This window comes from Rhinatrema bivittatum, chromosome 1 (assembly GCF_901001135.1).
Source record: "Rhinatrema bivittatum chromosome 1, aRhiBiv1.1, whole genome shotgun sequence".
Taxonomy (NCBI): domain Eukaryota; kingdom Metazoa; phylum Chordata; class Amphibia; order Gymnophiona; family Rhinatrematidae; genus Rhinatrema; species Rhinatrema bivittatum.
This window is the reverse complement of record NC_042615.1, coordinates 362,142,345-362,170,320: the sequence shown is the minus strand read 5'-3', so window position 1 is coordinate 362,170,320 and position 27,976 is coordinate 362,142,345. Positions and strand designations below refer to the sequence as shown.

The 27,976-nt window shown below is 46.4% G+C and overlaps 1 protein-coding gene across 6 annotated transcripts in view; it reads right to left on the bottom strand.

Annotated features, from left to right (window-relative positions):
- LOC115090941 (UDP-glucuronosyltransferase 2A1-like) overlaps positions 1–27,976 on the bottom strand; it is a 195,930-nt gene that overhangs the window by 86,466 nt on the left and 81,488 nt on the right. The window contains exon 1 of one of the 6 annotated variants that reach the window (XM_029600663.1): positions 8,431–9,257. The exons of the other annotated variants lie outside the window; for them this stretch is intronic. Coding sequence (XP_029456523.1) covers positions 8,431–9,151 — 721 coding nt within the window. The 5' untranslated portion in view covers positions 9,152–9,257. Of the gene's footprint in view, positions 1–8,430; positions 9,258–27,976 lie in introns of those variants that run through there. 6 annotated transcript variants of the gene reach the window in all.

Sequence of the window (27,976 nt, the reverse complement as noted above, 5' to 3'; positions counted from 1 at the left end):
GCTGGCTGTGGTCCACACCACTGGCAGGCAAATGCATCAGGCTATGCTGAAACAGGAATATTCTTGACTTGGAAACAGGAAAACTTGACTCAGAAACAGGAACTCTTAGATGTCCAACACACACTAGGAACTCAATGCTGGTCTCTGGGGTAAACCTCCGGCCACTCGAAAGCCCTTTTGGACTGCCACTTGGAAGTGGATTGTAAGTGAGGACCGATGAAGGCTCAGGACTTGGAAAGATGATGAAAGCTCTGAGAAAAACTGGCACCGCTGCACACCCTACACAACCCATGGGCTCATCGCAGACCACAATAATAGCGGCGCAGACACTGGAATCAGACTTGGAATAAGATGGAAGCTGGAACAAGAACTCCGAAGACCAAGGACAGGATTCAGGAACCCAGATTTAGACTCAGACTCAGGAATTCAGATTCAGGCTTCGGACTCAGGAATTTGGAACTCAGACTCGGACTCAGGAATGCAGACTTCAGATTCTGGAACTTGGAACTTGGAACTCAGACTCAGGAACTAGGAAGGACTTCTGAAGACTTGAACCAGTAATAAAGACTCTGGACAGGATGAAAGCTTGGATTCAAGAACAAGATGAAGACTTGGATTGAGGAACAAGGCAAAGACTTGACCAGGACTCAGAAGACATAGGAATCAGGAACACGATGAGAAATCAGGACCATCACAGGGATGAAGACATGGAGGACCTCCAATGATGAAGACAGGAAACTGAAGAAAACAGGACTGAAGACCCTTGCAAAGACCAGGAGCAAAGACTGAACAGCCTTTTTATAGGGCTGCAAGGAAGGACGTCTTCAGGAGGGGCTGCGGGGCTTTTCCCACCGCGGTTCCTTTAAATTGAGAGCAGAGGCATGTGCCACATTGGAGAATGCTGGCAGCATTTTAGGCCATGCAAAAAGCAGGAGTGGCAACCAGGCTGGCATCAGCTGGAGCAGCAGCATTTCAGGCCTCGGGAAGCAGCAGCATGGATCAACGGCGTCCAGGCCACACTGAAGCAGGTGGTGTTTGGGTTCAGCAGTGTTCAGGGAAGTGAGGCAGCTCGCGGGGCCCTCCCACGAATGAAATCACAACTCATTCACTACCTATCAAGAGTATTGTTCATGATCTTGGAGTGATGCTTAATTCATCTTTGTCTATGCATGTTCCTATTAAATCCTTTACTAAATATGCCTTCTTCAAACTAAGAATCTTTTTTTGTATTTTTCCATTCAGTTATATGTAAACCGATATGATGTACCCAAGAATATCGGTATAGAGGAGGAGTGGAGGCTTAAACCACTCCTTGATTACAATACTTTTCGCTCCTCATTGCAATTATTTATATTTATATCCTGCCCATGTTCTCATTATAGCTGGGATACAAATATGGAAATAAATAAAATAAATACTTATATTTCCCATACTGGATTATTGCACTGCCCTGTTTACTGGTCTTCCTAATTATATCATCAGGGCATTGAAAATCATCCAAAATTCCATAGCTAGTTTGCTAACTGGAAGTAGTTTCTATATTTATATCACTCCCATTTTATTATCCCTATATTGGCTATCAGTCCACTGGTGGATAAAGTGCAAACGTGCCAGTGTTGCACAATTCAGAAAATCTATTACTCTGTAGACTTGCTGGAAACTCACTCTATAAAACTTGCACACTTGGTTGAAACAAGGGAATGTGCCTTCTCCATGGCAGTTCCCTTATTATGGAATTCGCTCATAGTAGAAGTTAAATTAATTTCAGACAAGCTCAGCTTCAAGAAAGCATTGAAAACATAAATGTTAGAGAGGCTTTCAGTATAGAACATTGACAGTTGATGATTTTTGGACTCTTCCTTTGCTCTATGATTTTTTTAGCACATATTATTGATGGATGTTGTTTAATTATTATAAGTGCACTGAGCAATGTCCTAGTCTGTTAAATTATTATTACTCCTGGGGGAATTCTGCAGAAAAATTTGAAAATTCTGCATACAAAATTTTAAATTCTATGCACAAAAATTGTGCCTACTTTATATTGGTCAAAATAACACAATATACAAGACTGTCTTTAAGTAATTAATTTAAAATGTAATACAGAAAAAAGTAATTATACAGAGTTTAATATATTTTGAGCAGAATTTCCCTAGAACTGCATTGTAAGAATGACCCTTCCTCCCTCTTCCCCTGGTCAGACTCCTTTACTTTGCCTTTTCAAGCTCCCCAATTCCTCCACTCTCCATTATCTCTGCCCTTTCCCACTAGGCTCATCCCTTCCACTCTACCTCCACTCCTAGAGTTTGACCCCTATCTCAGTACTGCCCCTCACACAGGCTCCCTCTGTCCCTCTCTCTCACACACACAGGCGCTCTCTCTTGCGCACACACACACACACACACACACACTCATACAGGCTCCCTCTCTCTCATGCATACACCCTCACACAGGCTACCTTTCTCTCTCTCACACACCCCTTACACACAGACTCCCTCTTTGTCTCTCTGTCTCACACACACATACACACACACACACACACACACACATCCCTTCACACAGGCTCCTTCTCTCACAAACAAGCACCCTCACTCTACCACATACACGCATTCCTTTTTTCGTCCACACCAGCGCCCAATCTCTCACACATTCCTTCACAATCTCTTCACAAAGACTCCTTCGGTCTGGCACACACACACACACCCTCACTCATGCTCTCTCTCTCACACACACATATACACACACACACACACACACACACATACACTTCTACACACAGCCTTGCAGTCTCTCATACAAACAACCTCCACACTTAGACTCATTCTCACTGGAGCCTGCTCCGCTCGCGGCACACCAGGACTTGCATCTCCATCTTCACCGCGAGTGAGATGGGCTATGCTTGCGGCATGCCAGGACCTGCACCATCTTTGCCACGAGTGGGATGCACTCCACTCACAGCACACCATGGCCTTCTCCCTCCTTGCCACAGTGTAGCATGCTGCAGTCTTCTCCCTCTTCGCATGGATGCAGCAGGCCTGGGCCTGCTTTTCTTCACTGTGAAAGGAATGGGCTCTGCTCACAGCATGCTGGAATCTGCTCCATCTTTGCTGCAGTGGGATGGGGTCCATTCGTGGCACGCCAGGTCCTGCTCCAAATTCTGAACAGAAATTGGAAATTCTGCGCAGGAGGGGAATTCTGTGCAAATTCTGTGCTCCGCAATAGCACAGAATTCCCCCAGGAGTATATTATGAATGTGATCCTGTAAGCTGCTTCAAACCTTGAAGAGGTGGGATATACATTTTTTAAAATAAATAAAATATGTTTAGGGAACGCCAACTCATTATGATCTGCTGGGTACTTCTTCCAAGTGACCTGGATTGGTCACTATCTGAGACAGGATGTCAGGGTTCTATGAATCATTGGTTTAACCTAATATGATATTTCTTATGTTCTTATCTTTTTAGCCTCCACTACCAAAATGACAACCACAACTACTCCATTTGTTGTTACAGGTATGTATCAAGCTATCTTATCATTGTAGCATGCATTATAGCACTGTAGCATTATACTCAGTATCCTGCAGAAGAAGCAAATCACTTAACTACTGGAAAAAAATTAACAGCGAGAAGAGAAGAGGCAATGAAATAGGCTAACACGTCAAGGAAAAAAATAATTGAATTTATAAAAATATGTCTCAGAGTCTAACTAATTAGGAGGACCTACTCAGAGTGGATTGTTGTAACATTCTTCCTTAGAAAAGTATTTATAAACTCCAGCAAATCCAAAAAAGCATCAGCTTGTGTAGTGGCTAGTCTAAAATTCTAAGAGCATATTAAACCTGATCGAGAGAGCTACATTGACTCCCTATAGATGCCCATATCCACTTTAAGATAATGGTTTTAGGCCAGCCCTGAGGCTGAGGCGGCAAGTGCTGTGGATGGCCATGCAAAAGTTGTCTGGTTTGAACCCTGAGTCAGGTATTCTGCTCCCCCACTTGGCTGGGGCTGGAAACAGCATCTACAGCCCCTGGGAGAGGGAACCATGGTCATTGCTAAACGGTGACACCTAGTGGCTGGATTCGGGACCTATGATTAGAGCCCTGATGCATGGCCCTGACCCAGGACCCAGGAACATCGTTGCAATCACCAGGCTAGGTATGTTATGGGCAAGGAGGGGGATATGGAAACAGAAGTTGTGATTAAAGCCTTTGGTGCCAGATCCCAGCCCTGATTCCCTGAGCTGGAAGTACAAAGAAGCAAGATAAAATGCCTGAATGGGACAAAAGATAGTGGTTTTAGCATTCAAAGCTCTGTAAAGTTTAGGACTTCAATATTTGAAAAACCGTTCTCCTTTTACACTCCGTCTAGATCCTTCAGATCTAGCCAAGCCGTATTACTTATTATACCCTCTAATTATATCTAAAGCAAGACAATAGAGCACTTGCAAGAAAAAGTTTTCTTGTGCTGTTCCCACAATTTAGAATGTACTCCCCAAGGAACTCTGTGTTATTAAATATTATGTGAGGTTTTGTAAGATTTTAAAGGCATGTTTATTTGCCTACTCTTTAATTTTATACTCAAAATTGGAAAGTAGGTGTTTTTATTAACTGGTGTATGCCTGCTATATAGGCATTGGTTTCCCCTTGTGTTGGTATTCAATTTATCGTTAACATATTAAGTCTGTGCAGCAACTCGCTGGAAAGCAGTAATTGGGTTTTCCATCTTTGTTTTTATCAAATCACTGTTACAAGCTGAAGTCATTTTTAGTAATATCAATATCCTGAATTGTATCTTATATGGTATCAATGATTTTTGCGTGTGACATATTATTTTTACCTTATGTCTGTTGGTTTAAGCCTTGTTTGGTTCTTATATCAAATTGTTTTAAATTTTAACTTTGTATTATTTGTGATACGTTTTGTAAGCTGCTTTGGGCATTCTTTTGGAATGGAGCTAAACACCAAAAGCCCTAAAATAGATAGGATATGAATAGGTGTGTGAGATGTCAGCATGTTAAAAATTACTTTTTGGGGCCAAGGTTGCCTGATCAGTAGTAGTAGTAGTTGAATTGTAACACTGTGGAGCCTAGGATGTGGTGGCGTTATGGAGACCTAAAATTAAAGCAACTTAGCACGTTTCATCACCTCTGCTCTTCTTCCTCTTGCAAGCATTATACACATGCAATAGTGTCATTTGGTGAGCTCTGTGGCTAACAGCAGCACAGGGTTCCTAGAATTTCCTTCTGCCCTTTCTCCCCCTGCTTCCTGCGCTGTGTGTTGTTATTCCCCAAGAGTAGGAAAGCAAAGCAGCTAAATGCCTGTGTGTCTTCTTGGAACACAAAGCGCAACAATCCCTTGCAGCTTATCTCATCTTATCTCCGACCATTGCCAGCCGTGTAAGACACGGTCCAGGTCAAAAGCATGGTATGCCAAATGTATTCACGGCCACCACTACCAAATGGAAGAAAGTGCCTTCCCTAAACTGGACTCCCCCACCCAAAGGCGACCTTACAGCTCCATAGCAGAAGTGCAGGCTGAGACAGCTCTGCTTTTTGCTCTCATTGCATAATCTCGATGTTTGCTTCTTAAGAAGCTGAAACCATAGGGTCCATAGATGAAATGGAAGTGAAAGCAGGACTGGGCTCAGTCCTTCCCCTCTTGACGTGGAGCCATACCGTCAATGTTTGAGAGCTATGAGACTACGTAGATCTCTCACGGCCTGTGGCAGACATCCCACAGCGACTCCACTGAAATGCGAGGAGCCAGCCCAGGTGTCCCATCCCCAACAGCAACTTATCTGAAGCAACCATTTTACCCTCTACCCAGAATTTTGCATTTTAAAAAAGTGGACAGTAGGCATGTGCAACCGACAAGGCTATGGCAGGAGCTGCAGGTTGCCTTTTGCTGGAATGGATTTATGGCAACAGAGTTCTTTCTTATTTTTAAGCAAAGCTTGAGGATCTGCCTCCTGGCACACCAGGAAGGCATAGACAGCAGAGAATATTTTTCTGCAACCATGAGTTAGAAGTTTTTGGTTTTCTCCAGGTCTTCAGGAGCTTCCTATACAAAATACATTTTAAATACAGAGAGCAGAATGGAAGGGAGAACTGTATTCAAGAAACTTCAGGAGCATTTATCTTGTTGAGTATTGACCTACCATATCATCAAGCATGGCCTAAGTGGGAGAAAACTTTAGTTATTTTAAATATGTTATTACCCACAGCTATCTAGCATTCTATGTGGGAAACAATCTTAAATTACATAACAGATAAAAAGAAACTATCAAACAGGTACGCTGAGCTGAAACAAATGCTGGAATTTTAAATTTAAGCTGTTCAAACTGCGACATCAGAGATATGAAGGCACCAGTGCCAAACTGCCCAACAACTTCTGCTTATTTTCTCATTTTGAAAGCTTGGGCAAATAAAAAATGTTATTTACCCATTTCCAAAAAATTGCAGCACCAGAGTTTGCATTAGTAGGAGAGATGGGTCACTCTAATCTGTGTCCCCCTCCCACTTTGCCTTTAGACACATAAACTGTTCTTCTGCTCGCATACAGGAATTGTCGTGCCAGGGATTCTCTGCATTTCCCGTCTCTTGAGTAATTGACTTCTAAATCCTTATCCACGGCAGGCTGCGGCAGAAGGATCCTAAAGCCATTCAGCAGGATATTAGGAGGCACGGCTGCGGCGATGGGTGACTGGCCCTGGCAAGCCAGCCTTCAGTTTCTTGGGAGTGACAAATGCAGCGCATCTTTGGTCAGTGACTCGTGGTTGGTGACTGCGGTGCACTGCTTTGACTGGTAAGATCCCATGCAGAAAAAAAAAAAAAATCGCCAACAGTCAGGATGTCTGGGAAAATATAAGCAAAGATGCAGGACAAAAGCATTTAAAGTGAGACTGAACTGCTGAGTCCTGCTGGTGCAAACCAGGGGTCAGGAACAGTCTCACTCTCAACACTTCCTACCTGAACCTTCGCTGATATTTGTCTTCAAAATTGGAACCTGTTAAATGAAGAGCTTATTCGTCTTGCAGGTATTTCCTGCTGTTTATTGATCGATCTACCTTTCAAACTGGTTTTTTTTGTTTGTTTTTTTTTAATCCAACAGTTTCCTGCTGCTCATTTGGGCTTCTGTCTCAATTGGAAGCAACCTTTTTGGGTTATGGTTCAATGAGCCTTCATTCAAAATCACCTGGGGTCTTTCCCTGTTTTATCACCTTCACCCCTAGCCCAGCCCTTGAGGTAACAGCCCCTGGCCAGGAGCCACAGACTGCAGGTCTCTCCAGAATCTGGGGTGCGTGCAGGGGCGGATTCCCGCTGATGACCGGCCCTGGGATTCGCCGCCCCGGCCAGCCCCAGAGATACCACATGGTCTGCTGAGCGCGGCTCTGTCACAGCCTCCTCGGCAGACCACGTGACTAGAGCGACCGGCACACCAGGGGATGCCCGATCCCCCGATAGTCCAATCCGCCCCTGGGTGCATGCACCCTGGATCCAGTCAGTAGATGTTACCTTTGACTGAGCGATAGCGGAGACTCCCTCTCCTCTCCACTCCCTATCCTGGTGTGGAGGGGCTGTGAACGCTGCCCCCACACCATCCCCAGCCCTAGTTGGCACTGTGAATGGAAGACCTGACCTGTTACCTGAAGTCAACCTTAATTTCTAAGAGGTCCATATTCAGAGACATTTAGCCGGATAACTCACAAGTTATCTGGATAAATACCAACTTTTGAATGTTTTGGGCACTTATCCAGCTAACTTTAGCCAGATAGTTCATTATCTGGGTAAGATTTAGCTGGATAATGTAGGGACATTTCTAGGAGTTAGGTTAGCTGGATAAATTATTCAGATATTCAGAGTTAGCCAAATAACATATCCAGCTAACTCTGGTCATGCTGTAGAGCTGTCCTAAAGTTATCTATCTATCTTTAAGTTATCTGTCTATATTCAGTAGTGTGGCTGAATCACTGAATAGAGAGAGAAGTCACAAAGAGTGGCAGTGGGATTTGTACTTGGTTTCCCTGAGTTTTCAGTCCATTGCTCTTACCACTAGGCTACATCACTATGCCTTAGACAAAAAAACTGCATCACAAAAAATTATGTAGACCTGGTAAATGATTGCGAGCCTTTGTACTACATTTTGAAACTGCTTGCAGCCCATTGCCTTGGAAGAGGCACAGATTAAGGCACAAGCACATTACATTATGCTGATACCATATTCTTCAATTAAAGTGAATGAAGGATTTTCTAAATACTGTATAAATGTGTTGCACCTTTGTTGTTTGGGTTCATAACGATTGAGATGTGAGCTTACAGTGTGATTTAGAGTTAAATAATTGCCCACATGTTTCTTTGGTGCCTTTGCCTTCCGCTTGGAAAGTCTCATTTCATGTACAGTCACTTTTTCCCAGACCTAATTAGTTAAAATCTTACCTAAAATTTTGGTGTAATATTGATTCCATTCTTCCCATAAGAAATGGTAGAACAGTGCGTCCTGAGAGAGATAAAACAGCATGTTTTTTAACCTTTCCATGAAGGACATCTCGTCCGTGAATGCCAACATGGTTGCAGGCACATATGAGGACGGGGCAGAAATCATCCCACAAAGCCTTTCCATTGTCTGAGCCGCGGAGAATCTGATAGTATACACAAAAGGGATTTTAAAAATCTCAGCCAGCAATTCACCACAAGGAATTATAGGGTCTGAGAGAAGAATATCAAAATCCATCGCTTTAAGCTTTTCCATCAGCTGCTTGTTCAGCACAACACTGTTGCAGATCTGCCTGTTGAAGGTTGTTATATTAGCTGAGAATTCCATCAGCTTTACAAATGAATCCCAGTATGAAATATAAGGCAATTCATAAACCCAGAAATGTAAAATGTCCTCGAAGAAGTCTTTCATTGTGTCTTTTCCATACGGAACTGGGAAAACCTCAAAGTTGAAAGGTGATGGTTTGGTGACATCAATGAGTATGTTGACTGGATGTACCAAGACTGTCACATCGTGGCCCCTGCGCACAAGTTCCTCCAGCATTGTTTTCACATTTATCCAGTGGCTGCCATCAGCAGGCCACAGCAGCAGCTTCCCGCAGAGAGCGGGCGCAGGGAAGCAAACCTGAAACAAAGCGAGGGCTGAGATCCACTGCCAAGGCATTTTCGCTCTCTGCTTCCACAAGAGTTATTTATTCGCTCTTCGGCTGACTCCTAAACAGGGTCACGATATGAGAACTTATAGCACTTCTGTATTCAAAAGCTGCTTGATGTGGGGAAAGAAGGTCAAACTGTTGCAAAATCCCGTACTATGTGTCTGACAATTCTTGGATATGAGCTACTGATGGATTAATGAATTACTTTTAAAGACACACTACACCCTCTGCTGGATTCCTCAGCATGAATGCATGCTGTTAAAGCATGCACAGGCAAGTCCTTTAATTGAATGGAAAAGTGGCAATGAGCTCACAGGAGAATCTGTATCTCCAGAGGTTCAGAAGACCTTGGCTATCAGCTATCATATGTGTGCTGTGTACTTAGCATACAGATGTTACAACATCTGCATAAAACCACAGATCTGAGGCAGTTCTTGGGGTTGGTAGGATTTTTTGCAAGCATTTAGTGACTAGAAGAGGGCTAAGATGGTGGCTTAAGGATTATGAAACTCACCTCCACAAATTGTAGCACCACGACATTTGCTGTCCCTGTGGAGTAGTTTTCACATGGGTTTTGCCATGGGGGTTACTTCCAGTGAAAAGCTGCAAATAATACTCCCCCTGCCAAATACAGAACTGGGAGTTTTGAAAATGCTTGTGGTGCCGGCATTGCAGTGCGGTCGGCAGTGTGAGCATGGGCGGTTGGGGTTGGGCATGGGGGAGTGAAGGTTCCTGAAACCTGCTATAGGGAGGATTTCATGGCCAGGAAATTTTAATAAAGAAACTCAGCTCATGATTGTAATATATAAAATCTTGAGCATTTTAGGAAATCTATAAGTAACATAATCACAGGCATGAGTTGCTATGAAAAGACATGTCTCTGTCAGCATAGTGTGTATCATAGGAAGCAGCCAAAGTAACCATAAGAACATAAGAAATTGCCATGCTGGGTAAGACCAAGGGTCCATCAAGCCCAGCATCCTGTTTCCAACAGAGGCCAAACCAGGTCACAAGAACCTGGCAAGTACCCAAACACCAAGAAGATCCCATGCTACTGATGCAATTAATAGCAGTGGCTATTATCTAAGTAAACTTGATTAATAGCAGTGAATTGACTTCTCCTGCAAGAACTTATCCAAACCTTTTTTGAACCCAGCTACTCTAACTGCACTAACCACATCCTCTGGCAACAAATTCCAGAGCTTAATTGTGTGTTGAGTTAAAAAGAGTTTTCTCCAATTAGTCTTAAATGTGCTACTTGTTAATTTCATGGAATGCCCCCTGGTCCTTCTATTATCTGAAAATGTAAATAACTGATTCACATCTACTCGTTCAAGACCTCTCATGATCTTAAAGACCTCTATCATATCCCACCTCAGCCATCTCTTCTCCAAGCTGAACAGCCCTAACCTCTTCAGCCTTTCCTCATAGGAGAGCTGTTCCATTCCCTTTATCATTTTGGTTGCCCTTCTCTGTACGTTCTCCATCGCAACTATATCTTTTTTGAGATGCTGCAACCAGAATTGCACACAGTATTCAAGGTGCGGACTCACCATGGAGCGATACAGAGGCATTATGACATTTTCCGTTTTATTAACCATTCGCTTCCTAATAATTCCTAACATTCTGTTTACTTTTTTGACTGCCGCAGCACACTGAGCCGACGATTTCAAAGTATTATCCACTGTGATGCCTAGATCTTTTTCCTGGGTGGTAGCTCCTAATATGGAACCTAACATCGTATAACTACAGCAAGGGTTATTTTTCCCTATATGCTACACCTTGCACTTGTCCACACTAAATTTCATCTGCCATTTGGATGCCCAATCTTCCAGTCTTGCAAGGTCCTCCTGTAATGTATCACAATCCTCTTGTGATTTAACTACTCTGAATAATTTTGTATCATCCACAAATTTGATAACCTCACACGTCGTATTCCTTTCCATATCATTTATATATGTATTGAAAAGCACCGGTCCAAGTATAGATCCCTGAGGCACTTCACTGTTTACCCTTTTCCACTGAGAAAATTGACCATTTAATCCTACTTTCTATTTCCTGTGTTGTAACCAGTTTGTAATCCATGAAAGGACATTGCCTTCTATCCCATGACTTTTTAGTTTTCTTAGAAGCCTCTCATGAGGGACTTTGTCCACTTTCACTTGCTTTACTCTCAGCCTGTCTTGACCTCGAATTGGATCTTAATTTTGCTTCACTCTCAGCCTGCGTTGACCTCAGATAGGAATTTGGATTCACTTTGCTCTCTGTTCATCTCAACCTCAGCTTGGCCACTGACCTTGCCTACCATTGATCCACAATGCAATCTACAAAACCGACTACACTGCCTTTGATGACATTTTACACATACTTCGCCCTCAACGCACAACAAGAACTTCTAGTAAACTTCAACTTGTGATTCCCTCACTCCCAAATGCCAAACTATCCTCCACCAGAAACAGAGCCTTCTCCATCATCGGACCAAAACTATGGAATTCACTACCCCACTTCCTCACCACGCAAGAAAACTTAAAATCCTTCAAAAAAGACCTAAAGTCTTGGCTTCTCAACCATACTCTTAAGGACAACTCTCAATGACTTTATACTATAATCCCATTATCCGCCAACTCTAAATATTCCATTTGGACAATCTCTACTGATTCAAGCCACTGATGCCTCCTTTTTGAAGAACCCAGTTATCTCTGCCTATCTATTCAGTGTATCTACCCTGTTTACACTATGTTTTTTGTTCATACCTCTTCTTTTTGGTTCCATTTCCCACTATTGTTAAATTTAAAGTTTAAATTCTTTCAATGTAACAAGTTGTTCTGTATGTAAACCGGAGTGAAGGCAACTATGCTATACCTCGGTATATAAAAAAATGCTAAATAAATAAAAAATAAATAAAATACCATTATCACCTTTGCACCTGGCCGCCAAAACCTGTGGGCAACCTAAGGGGAAAGGGCCTGGCTAGGCAGAAGATCTATTCCATGGTTATCAGCCGCCACTTGCTGAAGCCTATCTTGTGCTTGCTCAAGATAGTTTGTGCAAACTTAACAGTGGCACAAGGACTCACTATCCCACATCATGACACTGTTGTATAAGCCTGTGAACCCTGACTGAATCAGTATATCTTAAGACTTTTTAAACATAACTATTGTTTAACCCCCCCAGAATTTGTAATATGTTTTGTTGTTGAAAATGTGATAAACCCCTTGGTTGGCCACTAGACAGCCCTAGGTCCCTGTCCACAGAAGTTACAGCTTAGTGGGAGATCACAGTCCTGTTCAGCCCCTCCTCTTGAGACTGACTGTGATTGGAAGTCTTGGTTTGTTTGAGGGGATAGGAGTAGGAGTTGTGTACTCAGTTTGATTTAGCTTTCGAGGAGTAAGGAGCTGATTATGATTTTCCCGCGAGTTAAGTGAGGCGTGTCTACCCCACTCAAACCTTGTTTGCTGAGGAGATCCCTAGCAGTGCACTCCCTGCCTGTAAGGGCTTGCCTCCTTTTGAGTGAGACTGTTTTAAGAGTTTTTTCTAATTTTGACGCGAACTAGGGTGAAACCTTGTACTTTTTGGTGAAGGTCTTTCTGTACCCTTTGGTGTATCTTTCTGGATCCAGGGGACAAGAGCTGGAGACCTGTAAGCCCTCCTTCTAGGTCAGAAAACAGGCAAGATTAAATGACAACATCACTTCAGAGATAGGTTTTTTTGGCTTGAAGAAGTGTTTTCTCTTTTTGAGTTGTGAGGAGGTTTTGATCCACCCCTCTTCACTGGGAAGCTGGGTGGATATAATTAGTTTTGTGTATGCATCAGACTTTTCCTTCAGAGATGTCACCTCTACTGGAAGATCAGGATGAAGTAGGAACATTCAGGAGACCCTCAACAGGATCTCCTCCCTCAGGGATCAGGACCCAGGCTGGGATAAATCAGACTAAGGTAGGATTTTTCCATGACTAAGGAGATCCCATCACCCATAGGATTTCCCTGACCCACTGGGAGAGTTTATGCACTGAAGGAAGAAGTGGTAAACTCCATCCCAGGACATGAGAGACAGGACACATATTCAGAGGAAGTGAGACATTGTAATATATCCCATTATAAATATATTCAGCTCTCGTCTGAAAGGACCTTGATTGGACTTTTAAACAATCAATACATTTTTTGAACACTCTTACTGTGTCCAATCTGTTTGTCCCAGCAACAAAGACAGCTATAGAGAAGTACACACACTTAAGGAAACGCACATCATCACCTGGACCACAAAGGACTATCTTCACCCCCACAGAAAGAATTCACACCCTGGGATCTGCATGAAGAGGAAATATGTCTGTAAAGACTGCTCCTGATAAATATTTTTATTGCCCTAGGGGACGGAATAAAAAACAGAAAAGGGATTACAAAATATCTGAAATAAGTTCCATTTTTAAATTAGTGTGCAGTCCTAAGTATCACAGAAGGGAACAATGGTTAAGAAAGTTTTTTTCTTATTTCACTGGGCATATTACAGCCCATGCCTCTGATACTGGTCCACTACACCATCTGCTCGTCCATTATATTGTGTTGTTTTTTTCAGTGAACACTAGAGAAAGACCGGTGCTTAGCTCCTAAACAGACATTAGCATACCTGGGAACTCTACAAATTTGGCCTGGAAACTCCAGAATTCTGAAGGAATTGCCAGGTCTCTGGACCAACATCCAAAAATTCCAGGTATAATTCCTCATTCCTGCCTATGTGGCCCAGGAAGAAAAGATGCTGGAGCCATGCAGGCAGGAAGGAGGAGAAGCATGGGCCCGCGTGGAGAAGAAGTGCAGTGACTGTACTTGTGGCAGCCTGAGAAAATCAGGGCCACCATGCAGCTTATCCCATGGCAACCCAAAAAGAGGAGGCCCGGCAGCATGGCCACCATGGACTTCGTCCCACGGTGGTCTGAGAAGAGGATGCCTAGCAGCAAGACCACCACAGACCTCATCCCGTGGTGGCCTGAAGAGGCCCAGAAGCAAGGGGGAGGCCCAGGCCCTGATAGTGTGTGAGAGAGAATGCATGTTTTTGTGTCTGTGTGTGCAGGTGTGTAAGAATGAGAGAGTGTATAAGAGTGAGAGCCTGAATGTGTGTGTGTGAAAGAGAAAGCATGTGAGAGTGAGCGCTTCAGTGTGTGTGATCAGACAGCATTTATTTATTTATTTATTTATTTATTTATTTATTTATTTTTGAGAGAGAGAGACAATGAGTGAGAGCCTATGTGTTTGTTTGTGGGAGGAAGGGAAGAAGAAAGGTGGAGAGAGAAGAAATAAAGAATAAAAGAGACACTGTAAAAGGAACTAGGAAAAGACTGAGAGGGGAATGTGGAAATAAAAGGCTGGGACCAGCTAATTAGAAAAATGGGATCAGACAACAAAGGTAAAAAAAATACATTATTTTGACTTTTTAGTGATTTGCATATTACTATCTTTGGGAATGTGCTTTATTTTTTCATAGTTTGTTCTTTCTTCAATACTTCACTGGTCAGAATCTGGTTTCTCAGGATTTCCCTTTTAACTTTGTCTGCATGTTTCTGTTTCTCATTTGTAGTCTCTTATTCTGTATTAGGTAAAGGGTCAGTCTGTATTCTGCATGTGTAACTGAAGTGCAGTATTTCTGTTAGCATGTATTAATGCCCTAGAGCATGGTATAATATTTGCATTGCTGCCTTTTCATAGATAAGGTTGCTGCTGTTTGAGTTCTGAGATTTAGCGTGGTTATGAAATGGCATGGCAAGGTTCTAGGTGTCTTATTTTAACAGGGGTTTGTGTTACTTCACAAAGTGTTTAGTAGTGGAGGTTGTTCTGTTTGCTGTTACTGAACTGAGTGTGTGTCTGGAAGAGGCGAGGAATTGAGTGAATGTATGTGAGAGTCTGGGGGTGAATTAGAGGAATGAGAGTAAGTGTATGTTTGAAAGAGTATGAGAGTGAACATGCGAGTGCATTAGTATGTGTGTGTATGTAAAAATGTTTGTGTGCATGCTGCTACTGTTGTGCGTGCATGCATGCCTCCCCCCCCCCCCCCCCTAGGCCCCACAATCTCAGGGTGACTGGAAATCAAAAGTTTCCAGGTATGGCATTAGATAACTCTCATATTTTATGTGCCCCTTCTGGAGGCGAGAAGGGGAGGGATTAAAATGTTATAAAATCCAGAATTTTACCATCAGACAAAACAACACAGAGCTCCTAAGTCCCTGGTGTCTTTTGTGTGCTCCCAAAACTTTCTTGAGAACAATTTAGGAATTTTCTGTTGTTTTTACAAACTCTCCCTTGAATACCTGCTCTCTGCAGCAACTTAGACTGGTGCTTCTGTCCTTTGACTTGGATGGATTGCCTCCTCTGGATGGTGATACAGATCTTTCCACAACAACACAGTTGCTTCTTTGTAACCACACAAGGTGAACCCTTGTCCAATTCCTCACCTCAGAAGAGAAAAGCAATCTCCCCTTCCCTTCCATCTCCATCGAAGGAGCAGGCCAGCTACACTTTGCCTCTACCACTCCACAACTATACATACCCTAGTGTCTCTGAGTAGACACTATACATAGAACCTTGTAGGGAATGTCATGTACTAAACTCCACCTTCAATACATTTCCAAAACATACTGTACATCTTGATAAAGTGTTGATAGGCCTCATACACAAATTAAATATAAGAAATTAAGATTTTCTTTTTCAGAAATATGAAATTTCTTTCTCAAAGTAATATCTCTTATGTTGGAAACAAACAGAATGGACATTATCTTGGTCTATGATCTTATATTGTCAGATCAAAGTATCACACAAGGAGCTGGAGAACTTTGCAGTTTTCCCGATCTTTCATACCTTCCAGGTCTTCCCACAGCCACCACATGTTAGAAACTGAGATCAGCTTCTCTCCTTTTTATGCAAAATTCGACTTCTGCAGTGCTGTTACTGTGGAAAATTATTTCTGATTGATGCAGAGGAGCTAAAGTCAACTTCTTGTTCAATTTTTTTTTTTTTTTCATTTTTATCAGCTGCTCATTAAATTTATTTTTCTATGTTACAAAAATATGTAATAATGGTGTAGCTTTAATGGGGTAACTGATAGACAAATTTGTCCTTGAAGAAAAATTAAAAGGGATTGTTAATCATATACACATTAGTATGAGGGTGACCTCCTGACTCCCGGTCACAAAGAACAGGTGAGTCAATCCTAGTTTTTTAATATCTGTTACAAAAAATTTTGGGAGTTTGTTAATGTGGAAAGCTCTGAAAAGAAAGAGCTGAAAAAAAACTCCTTGTGAATGCCAAGTGATTACTCTCAGGCCGATACAGTATGGTGCGCTCAGCTGAGTGCACCTTTAGCCCGGTTTGGCCGCGCATTTTCGACGTGCTATTTTTACCCCTTATACAGTAAGGGGTAATAGCGTGTCGAAAACACGCAGTCAACCCCCCTCCGAAACTAATAGCGCCCGCAACATGCAAATGCATGTTGATGGGCCTATTAGTTATTCCCATGTGATTCAGAAAGTAAAATGTGCAGCCAAGCCGCACATTTTAATTTCTGCCAGCATCAGTAAAAACTGCTTTTCTGTACACCCTCCAACTTAATAGCATAGCGATATTAAGTCGGAGGCCCCAAAAGTAAAAAAAAATTAAAAATCGGCCCATGGCCCGCAAGACGGACGCTCAATTTAGCCGGCGTCCATTTTCCGAACCCGTGGCTGTCAGCGGGTTTGAGAACCGACGCCGGTAAAATTGAGCGTCGGCTGTCAAACCCGCTGACATCCGCTGCTTCTGTCAAAACGGAGGCGCTAGGAATGCGCCGGCTCTCCCGCGGGTTTTACTGTAACGGCCTGTCTGATTGGTACCCAGCCAAAATCCCTGAAAGAGGCACCGATATAAAAGGATCTGTTAAGCTTGCAGAAAATAACCTGTTCTCAGTTTGCTTAAAATATTTATTCTTAACAGTACTGTTCCATCAGTATATTTCCTCAAGAGTTACATAGATTAGGAAGCCTGTGACCCCCATCCACATCCAGGTTTAGCTATATTACTACTTCCTGCTTTCTTAAGTAATGCCCACTGATCATAACATATATCCTAGGTCCAGAAGAAACTGTGTCCTGCAGTTTTACTGTAAAAAAAAATGAAAAAAGAAGCTCTTAACTCTCCAGTTTATTCATACCCAACAGCGAGAATTTTAAATATTAGAAAAATATGACTGAATGACTCACCATTTACAAGTCCTGTTACAAGGCTGGCCTGTGATATAACTGCTGTGTCCTGTGTGTTATGGAGGACTTGCGGCCTTCAAATGACAGTAAAGCAAGAATGAAAGAGCAGGCCTGCTCCGTGCACGCATGCTCGGGGTAATGTGGTGCCAGGACCTCTCCGGAGCAAGCGCCGCGACGTGATGGGGGCAGGAGGGGGGGGGGAAGGGTCATGAACGGAGCGCTGTGTCGCGCTTGTTCATGGCCCAGGTTCCCATAGCAACCACGCGCGTCTTTTCAATGTGCCACGGTGGCAGTCCTCATTGGGCTGTGGGTAGGGTTATGTCGGCAAACGTGGGAGGAGACAGGTTTGAGCGGTTGACTCCCCACTCCTCCCCTTTCCTCAGTCTGCCTTTTTTTGCTGCTCTTCGTTCCCTCCCGCCCTATTTATTACTCTTGTTTGTTCATGGGTGAAGTTTTGTCGCAGCTTGGGGGCCGATGGCCCAAGCCTACTTGGGGAGGGGCAGCTTGTGCTGATTGATCATTCGGCTTGGGTGCAGCTGTCCCTGTGGGACTCCTTGCTGGGCGGTGGCGGGGGGTCAAATTATTTCACCAATGGATTGGTTAGGCAGGTGACCTAGCTACAGATCATCTTGCTGGGGCGAGGCGGATGCTCATTATCAAAGCATTGGGATGGGGGGGGGGGGAATGATGTATATTTTGGCTCAGGCATGACTGATTGTTAATAAACCTGCGGCCTTGTTGATTCCAAATGTTGTCCTGTAATGTTTGAGTGGTTAAATTTTGTAAAGGGCGATGGCGGAGGGAAGAGGTTGTCCTGGCTGCCTACATTATGTGATTTGGAAGGTTGCTTCTGTCCTTGATTTATACTTGCAGAGTTACGGTGATAGTGCCCTCAGTTATCAGGTCAGTACCATCGTGGTCAACTACAATTAGTACTGCAGTGCCAGTTGTTACACAGAGGAGATTGTTTCATCTGGTTCCTTCCACCCACCCCCGTCTACGCTGCTTGTGTCGCTTCACAGGGTCCAGGGCTGCTGCCTGTTCCAAGTCAATTGTGAATGGCTGCGTTAGTTCTGGGGTTTCTCCCAATCCTGCCTTTCCTACATAAATTGGAAACTACAAGTCCATCTATGCAATGAGGCAAACTCCAGAAGTGGATCAGCCTCGCAGTGGCCTGGCCAATCTAGACATGGCGCAAGGTAGCTGGGTGCTCATAAACTAAGTAACCCTTACACCAAACAGCACTGAAGCCTTATATTGAACAATCAAAGACACGTTCCCTCAGATTTTGCACCTCAACAGCCAAAAATGCTGCGGGGAAACATTATCATCACAGGGAAAGCGTCACACACAGTTCAAACAATGTTTTAAATATTTTTTGTGCAAGTAAAATCCTTCAATTTCCTTGGTTCTTTTATCTCAAAGGAATACTTAACTTTGGTGAGCGAGTCATACAGTTGACACCCAATGCTGACAGCGTTTCGAGAGCGCACTCAACTGCTCACTGCTTCAGGGGAACTCGCCATCTTCTCCAATAATAAAAGATAAAAGAAAAAAGGAATTTGAAGGATTATGAGATTGGGCAGGCTTCATGCTGGCCTGGCTGTTGTAATATGGTGCTAGGCTCGCTGATGCAAGCCTGGCATCTCGGCTCCGAGGGAGGGGGGGGGAGGGGAGTCTGCTGTGGCTGACCGGCCACACAGGCTCCTTGAGTCAGCAGAGCATGGATTGGGTGGTTTAATTTAAACCACCTCCTGGAGGGAACCGATTGGTTCCCGTGTCTGGTTTCAGCTGTGGGTGGGAGGAGTCAGGGGGGGGGGGCTTACCCAGCGGTCCGTGGGGCAACATCCTGCCGCGACTGGGTCTTCGGCGCTGCAGCATGGTGTTAGCAGGCTCCTGTGCGTGTCCTCGTCATCGGTCGGGGTTACTGGTTCTTGGGGCTTTGAGGCAATGCTTTCTCCAAGAGGAGTGTCAGGTGATCCAGCTTGTCGAGGGCGAGATGGTGTCTGAGGAGGCCGTGATGCCGGCAAAGGAGGTGGAGAGGACGGCTTTGGAGGAGTGGGCCGTCGGTGCGGGTGGAGAGTCTGTGGTGCCGGTGGTGAGTTCGGGCGGAGGGTGACCCAGGGGCGGGCTTCCCAGTCCCATGCACGTGAGGGCAAGGCCAAGTCGGTGGGGAAGAGGGCGGGCTCTCCTGCGGTTTCCCTGCTCTCCTCTCGGCCTGCTTCGGCCCCTCCCCCCCCCCCCCCCCCCCCCCCGCCTTGTGATACTTTGCAGCAGTCGGCAGCTTCTGTGCCTCTGCACACGGGGCTGTCCGGTGCTGATATAAGCAGGGTTGCTGCCTCTGAGGCTGCTTTGGCCTGCCCTGAACCCAGGCCCTGCGCTGAGTTTGGTTCACAGCTTGGAGGGGCCAGGGACGTTTTGGCTGGGGACTGGGGTGCATCCAGTTGCTGGGCACCTGGCTTTGCGCCTCCTGGGTGGGTCATCCCAGGTTCCCCCAGGGTGGGCCCTCCGGGGGCTCTGGGTCTAATCTGGCCCCGGGAGCTGGAGCAGAGTGGGGGTGGCGGCATGCTAGTGGGAGGCCCAGGGCAGGGTTGGGGTCTGGGAGACAATTGGGAACCTTGTTTTCCTGCGTGGGTGAGAGTTCCTTGCTGCCCTGGTATGGGCGTTCGCCAGGATGGTTCCCTGCCTCTTCAGTGCCCCCTTGGGGTGCCAACGCCGGGCCGTGGCGTGACTTTCCAGTGTCCACCTCTTCGGGTAAAGGTCCTCCTGGATGGCCTTATTTCTTCAAGGGATCGCGGGTAAGGCTGGCTGGCTTTGGGTATTCTGGGCTGGCAGCTACTGCTCCTTCTTTTTATCCGCAGGTTCCTCCTGAGGTTGAGGCGACGGACGGTCCTGGACCTTCGCGTCGCGATGCGTAGTGGAATGATCCAGTATCTGCTGCTACCAACGTATCTGGCACAGCGGGTCCATCTTTAGACGGGAGTGCCCGGTCAGCGAACTGATTACACCCAGCCCCATGTTTTGGAGCGACCGGTCCTGCCAGCAGTCAGATAGGTGAATTAAGGGCTCCGGTTGAGGACGTCATGGTACCGGTTGCTTGTGTGAGTGATTCGAATGCTGCCCCACTGGCAGGGGCCTCTGAGCTCCCGGCTTTTAGTTCCTTGGCTCCCAAGAAGTGGGAAAAGTCTCAGCGCAGGAAGAAGTGCTCCCATTCTAGTTTCTTCCATTCTTCCTCTTCTTCTTCGTCCTCTTTGCGCTCATCTGGTGCTTCGCAGGGGGATGTCGGTCCCCAGGGTGGGGCTGGTGGAAAGGGGCCATGGGGGCACCTGTGCTTGTCAGTCGGAATTGTGGGAGGATGTTCTGAGGTCCCTTCGGCAGAAGATCAGACAGCGGAGGTATATCTTTACGTTGCTGGAGGGTCACAGGGGGAAGAGAAGGGAAAAGAGAAGAAAGAGCGGGGGTGATAGACCTCAGGGTGTGCAGCGAAAGATAGCTTGTAATGTGCTTAATTGGACCTGATTGTTCCTCCATTTAGCCAATGTTGTGAGTCATCGCAACCCAGCCCAGTACGGGCCTTTACTAGCTTACACAACGCCATTTTGGATGCTAGTCGGGTGTATGAGGGATGGTCATGGCTCAATTATGATGAGCACTTTCGAGACCAAATGGAAGAGAACAACTACATGTCTTGGGGAACTTAGGGAACTAGAGCAGGTCTACTGCGGTCGCAGAGGCTGGTAAGTTTGCTAGCGTATCGGGAGTGTGGTCCTTTCGGTCCGGCGCAGGTCCTGCGAATGGAAATTGAGTGGGAGCCAACTTCCGAGATGTGTGTTGGAAGTACAACCGTTTGGCCTGCAATTTTCCCGATTACAAGTTTAGGCATGCCTGTTCCGGTTGTGGATTGGGTCACCCTGCCTCCAAGTGTCCGAAGCGAACGGGTGGTGGGACTGGGGGCAGAGCCATTACTAAGAACAATTCTAAGTGAGGTTTCGAGGATAGCTCCTACCCTTGTCCATTTTCATATTCCTTTCAAAGGACCAGTCAGGGTTGGTGGGGACCAGAATTGTCCGTCGGTTCGGAAATTAGCTCACGTTGTTGCAAAAAATTACAAGGCAAGATCGCCCTGGGTAGGATTACGGGTCCTTTCCTGGTCCCTCCAATAGCTGATATGGTTTTCTCCCCTCTGGCGGTGGTATTGAAGAAGGAACCCGGAAAGTTCCATCTGATTGACAACCTCTCTTTCCCGGAGGGCAACTCAGTGAATTACTACATTCCAAAGGATCTCTGTTCTGTGCGATATGTGTCTTTCCAGAGGGCGGTAGCGGTGGTCCGTCAATGCGGCGTGGGGACCTTGATGGCTAAGGTGGACATCGAGTCTGCCTTTAGCTGCTCCCAATCCACCCTGAATGTTTTTCTTTGTTGGGTTTTCGTTTTCAGGATGCATTTTACTTCGATAGATGCCTGACTATGGGATGTTCCATCGCTTGTGCTTATTTCGAAGCTTTTCGTTTTTTTGTTCATTGGGTAGTCACTGAAAGAGCTGGGGTAGCAAACCTTGTTCATTACCTGGACAACTTCCTATTTGTGGGCGATGCATCTTCGGAAACTTGTATGCAGTTATTACATAGCTTTCAGAGTATGGCTACAGATTTCGGGATCCCTATAGCTGAGGGAAAGATGGAGAGCCCTTGTACTTGCTTGGCCTTCCTGGGCATTGAATTGGACTCAGTTGAGATGACTTCGTGGTTGCCTGCCAACAAGGTAGTGGTGCTGTGAGATCTTGTGTCCAGGGCGGTGCGGGCAAAGAAGCTGACTCTGCATCAGATGCAGTCCTTAGTTGGGAATCTCAACTTTGTGTGTCACGTGATCCCTATGGCCAGGGTTTTTCTCCGCTGGCTGAGTTATAGTATGACCGGCTTGCAAAGAAGTGGGCATCGGATTCACATAACTCAGCGGTTGTGAGAAGACTTGTTGATCTGGGACTGTTTTTTGGCAGACTTTAACAGTTGTTCGCTGTGGCAAGCTGAAGCAATATCTAACCAAGAAGTGGAACTCTTTACTGATGCTGCTGGTTCGGTGGGTTTTGGTGCTTACTTTGGGGGTGCTTGGTGTGTGGCTGTCTGGCCAGAAGATTGGAAGGAGGCGGGGGTCACCAAGAACATTACCTTCTTGGAATTGTTTCCTATCATGGTTTCTGTATTCCTGTGGGGTTCTCGGCTTCGGGACAGGAAGGTGATCTTTTGGTGCGATAACCTGGGGGTCGTGGAAGTAATCAACAAGCAGGTGGCCAAGTGTGTATTGGTATCGGAATTACTGCGCGAGTTCATGCTGCATTGTATGGAGTTGAATATCACTGTATGGGCTCGGCATGTCCATGGTATATCTAACTCTGTCACTGATTCTCTTTCTCATTGCAAGTGGAACTTGTTTCAGGAGCTCGCACCAGAAGCAGATCAGCAGGGAGCATCGGTGCCACTTTTCCTCTGGAGTTTCGGCACCCGGAAGTGTGGAAGCTGCTCCAGGCATCATTAGCTCCTTCCAGCTGGAACTGTTAAGTGACGTCCGTGAACAAGGTGGTGTCCTTCTTAGCAAGTCAGGGTTGGCAGTGGGGTCCGGTTTCAGATGAGCTCCTGGTGCAGTTTGTTGAAAGGGCTAGAGCAGGGGTGGGCAATTCCAGTCCTCGAGGGCCACATACCTGTCGAGGTTTTAGGATATCCTAATGAATATGCATGACATAGATTTGCATACAACTGAGGCAGAGTGCATGCAAATCTCTCTCATGCATATTCATTAGGGATATCCTGAAAACCAGACTGGTTTGTGGCCCTCGAGGACCGGAACTGCCCACCCCTGGGCAAGAGTGTCGGGTGATTCCAGGGTGGCAGTTTACAGACAGTTGAATGGGCAGTTGAATTCTTTATGAGGGCTCATGGTTGGGGTTTTCCAGTGGGAAGGTTCCTGATCCATTGGTTACTGGCGGGTTGGGCTCACGGTTCTCCCCCAGTGGGGGACAATCGCCTCCCCATCACCCATGATATTTTGTTCCAATTGTGAGATGTGCTGTCCACTGTTTGTGACAACGAATATGAATGTTGTCTGTTTGTCTGGCTTTTGTCTGGGCCTTTTTCGGTGCCTTTCGCATTTGCGAGTTGGTTGTGCGGGCGACCAAGGGGTCTGATGCATCTGGTCTTCTATTTCAGCATGTGCGTATCAGCGAGGAATAGGTTGTTCTTTTTATTCATAGATCCAAGATGGATCAGTTAGACAGAAGGTCCTCGGTGGTATTCCATCCTGTGCTGGGCTTGTGAATTTGCCCTGTGGCTAATGGCTAGGGATGTGCAGCCAAAAAGTTTTCGTTGCACTCGTGATTCGGATTCGTCGGGGCGCAAATGCGTTACATTCGGCCGTATGACGCCCCGATGGGTTAATATGACGAGTTAAATTCATGTCCTAGCTAAAATTAAAATTAACTACAACCCCCCACCCTCCTGACCCCCCCAAGACTTACCAAAACTCCCTGGTGGTCCAGCGGGGAGTCCAGAGCCATCCCTGCATTCTCACACCCTCGTTTGCTGGCTTCATCACGGCGCCGATAGCCTGTGTCACAGGAGCTACCGGTGCCATTGGTCAGCCCCTGTCACACGGTCACCGGCGCCATCTTGTGCTCCTACCATGTGACAGGGGCTGACCAATGGCACTGGTAGCCCCTGTGACATAGTATGGGCAAAGGCTATCGGCACCATTTTGAGTCCTGGCATCGGACGGCCGGCGTGCAGGAGGTCGCTCCGGGACCCCCGTTGGACCCACATGGACTTTTGGCCAGCTTGGGGGGGCCTCCTGACCCCCACAAGACTTGCCAAAAGTCCAGCAGGGGTCCGGGAGCAACCTCCTGCATGCCGGCCGTCCGATGCCAATACTCAAAATGGCGCCGATTGCCTTTGCCCTGAGACTCAAAATGGCGCCGATCGCCTTTGCCCTCACTATCGCCTTTGCGTCTCAAAATGGCGCCGATCGCCTTTGCCCTCACTATGTATGACATAGTGAGGGCAAAGGCGATCGGCGCCATTTTGAGTATTGGCATCGGACGGCCAGCGTGCAGGAGGTCGCTCCCAGACCCCCGCTGGACTTTTGGCAAGTGTTGGGGGGTCAGGAGGCCCCCCCAAGCTGGCCAAAAGTCCCTGTGGGTCCAACGGGGGTCCCGGAGCGACCTCCTGCATGCCGGCCGTCTGATGCCAGGACTCAAAATGGCGCCTATAGCCTTTGCCCATACTATGTCACAGGGATTACCGGTGCCATTGGTCAGCCCCTGTTACATGGTAGGAGCACAAGATGGCGCCGGTGACCATGTGACAGGGGCTGACCAATGGCAGTGGTAGCCCCTGTGACACAGGCTATCGGCACTGTGATGAAACCAGCAAACGAGGGTGTGAGAATGCAAAGATGGCTTCTGGACTCCCCGCTGGACTACCAGGGAGTTTTGGTAAGTCTTGGGGGGGGTCAGGAGGGTGGGGTTTTAAATTTTTATTTAGGAGGCCGAATAAAACAGAAATCTGTTAAATACGTGGGGAGTCGTGATGCGTTTCGCCTCCCTACGTATTTAACAGATAGGACAAAATAAGTTGCGGATTACAAATACGTGGAAAACGGATGCACACCCCTATTAATGGCATTGCTTTTGAGTGACTTTGCCCAGTGGGGGGTGCTCACTTTTTCATTCATCATGATTTGAGGCCTTTGACGAAGTAACAGTTCGAGGCAGTTTTGCGGGTCTGCTTGGCTGCCTTAGGAATGGATACTTCAAGATTTGGGACTCACTCGTTTCGCATTGGGGCAGCCACTTCTGCGGCAATATCCGGCCTATCGGGAGGAGTGATCCAAAGAATAGGGAGGTGGAAGTCAGATGCTTTCACTAGCTACGTGCACATCACATATGATATTAATTTTCCTCTCTTTGCAGGTGCAGTTCGTGGCGAGATAGTCGTTTGGATTGTGGGACACTCCTATGTGGCCTGGGCCTACTCACATGCTCAAGGGCACCCTTATGGGACAAACCTGGACTTGGGGGGTCGTGGAGTGTCCTTCTGTTGGTTGGGGTGGCAGGGGATGTGTTGGGGGGAATTGTTATCGTGTTTGTGTCAGGGGCTTGATTGTCTCAGCCCCCCGCATATTTTAATCATTCACCTCAGGGGAAATGATTGGGGGAAGATGTCTGGCCGACGATTTGTTGGCATGGTGCATAATGATCTGATGTGAGTCTCTTTTCTGCTGCCTGCCATGGTCCTATGTTGGTCTGATATAATTCCTCGACCTGCAGCGATCAAGAAAAAGATTTGGCGTCAATGTCATGCCAAAGCCAATCAACAGATCGGTTCTTGGCTGACTTCAATGGGGGGAGGTTTCATATTCGGCATGAAGGGTCCTGGGATATGGCGGCTGGTCTTTTCCATAAGGACGGGGTCCATTTATCCTTTATTGGGTTGAATTTATTCTTGAACTCGCTGCAGGAGAATGTATTCTCCGTGGGAGTCCTGGCCATATCTTTGGGGGTCGCAGATAATTCTTACCTGCACCTGTGGCGGGTAGCCCGAACCGATTGGGGGGTTATGCCTTGGTTGACTGGAGGCTGACTTGACAGGGGTCATGTCAGGGGTCCCTAGCCAAACAACTGGGTGCAGTTGTTGCTGGTACAGCTCTTTGCTGGACGGTGGCGGGGGTCGATCTAATCGGCTCCTTGTTTGGTGGTGGTGGGAGTCATGGGATTCGGAAAAGGATGGGCACTTCATACAGGCTGGGATAGCCTGGGTGTGCCCATCTTGCTGGTTAGAGGCGGATGGGCGGAAATGGGGGAAGTTATTGTTACATTTGCATGGCTCAGGCTCCAGGGGTGTTTAATAAAGTTGTGGCCTTTTGCCTCCCAAATATGTTGTGTGTGTACATGTTCTGCTGTAAAGGGGCAGGCTTGGGCAGAAACATTAGCCCTGGCTACCCATATTATTTGCTTGCAACAAAAAATATAAAAAAATATTTTTGAAGTGTGTGTGGCACTTTCCCAGTGTTGACAGTGTTTTCCCACAGCATTTTCAGCTGTTGAGTTGCAAAGCTTGAGGGAATGTGTCTTTGATTGTTCAATATAAGGCTTCAGTGCTGTTTGGTGTAACCTTTATTTAAGATTTACAGCATGCCTTGAGTGTGTGGTGCAATTAGTTGCATAAACTAAGTAAGCCATGTTTAGTAAGGATGTGAATCGTTTTTTGACGATTTAAAACAATCGTCAGATATATTTTAAATCATCAAAAATCGTTAGAGCCACGATACAATAGCAATTCCCCCGATTTATCGTCAAAAAAATCGTAAATCGGGGGAGGGGGGAGGGCGGGAAAACCGGCACACCAAAACAACCCTAAAACCCACCCCGAACCTTTAAAACAAATCCCCCACCCTCCCGAAGCCCCCCAAAATGTTTTAAATTACCTGGGGTCCAGTGGGGGGGGGGGGGGTCCCGGCACGATCTCCCGCTCTCTGGCCACGGCTGCGTTAAGAGAAATGGCGCCGGTGGCCCTTTGCCCTTATCATGTGACAGGGCAAAGGTAGCGCCTGCGCCATTTTGGTTCCTGGCTCCCGACGTCACGCGTGCAGGAGATCGCTCCCGGACCCCTGCTGGACCCCCAGGGACTTTTGGCCAGCTTGGGGGGGCCTCCTGACCCCCATAAGACTTGCCAAAAGTCCAGCGGGGGTCCGGGAGCGACCCCCTGCACACGGGCCGTATTGCCAATATTCAAAATGGCCTGTATGACATAGTGAGGGCAAAGGTAGCACCGGCGCCATTTTGAATATTGGCAATACGGCCCGCGTGCAGGGGGTCGCTCCCGGACCCCCGCTGGACTTTTGGCAAGTCTTGTGGGGGTCAGGAGGCCCCCCCAAGCTGGCCAAAAGTCCCTGGGGGTCCAGCGGGGGTCCGGGAGCGATCTCCTGCACGCGTGACGTCGGGAGCCAGGAACCAAAATGGCGCCGGCGCTACCTTTGCCCTGTCACATGATAAGGGCAAAGGGCCACCGGCGCCAGTTCTCTTAACGCAGCCGTGGCCAGAGAGCGGGAGATCGCGCCGGGACACCCCCCCCCCCCCCACTGGACCCCAGGTAATTTAAAACATTTTGGGGGGGTTCGGGAGGGTGGGGGATTTGTTTTAAAGGTTCGGGGTGGGTTTTAGGGTTTTTTTTGGTGTGCCGGTTTTCCCGCCCTCCCCCGATTTACGAGTTTTAACGATTAAAAAAAAACCAAAACACGACGATCAGATTTCCCTCCCCCACCCCAGCCAAAATCGATCGTTAAGACAATCGATCACACGATTCACACCCCTAATGTTTAGTCCCAAATTATTTCTCTTTACCCCTTTGCATTATATGTTAAAAATCATTCATTGTAAAGCCCTGTTGGCCAGTTTATGTTACATGGAAACCGATGCGATGTTTGCTTAACGAATGTCGGTATACAAAAATTTTAAATGAAATAAATAAATAAGTGTTTCACAAAAAAGAAGGCGAATGCTTGGAACATGTGCCCATGGGAGACGGGAATCAGAATGGTATCATAATCTAGAAAGGCACAAGACAATTC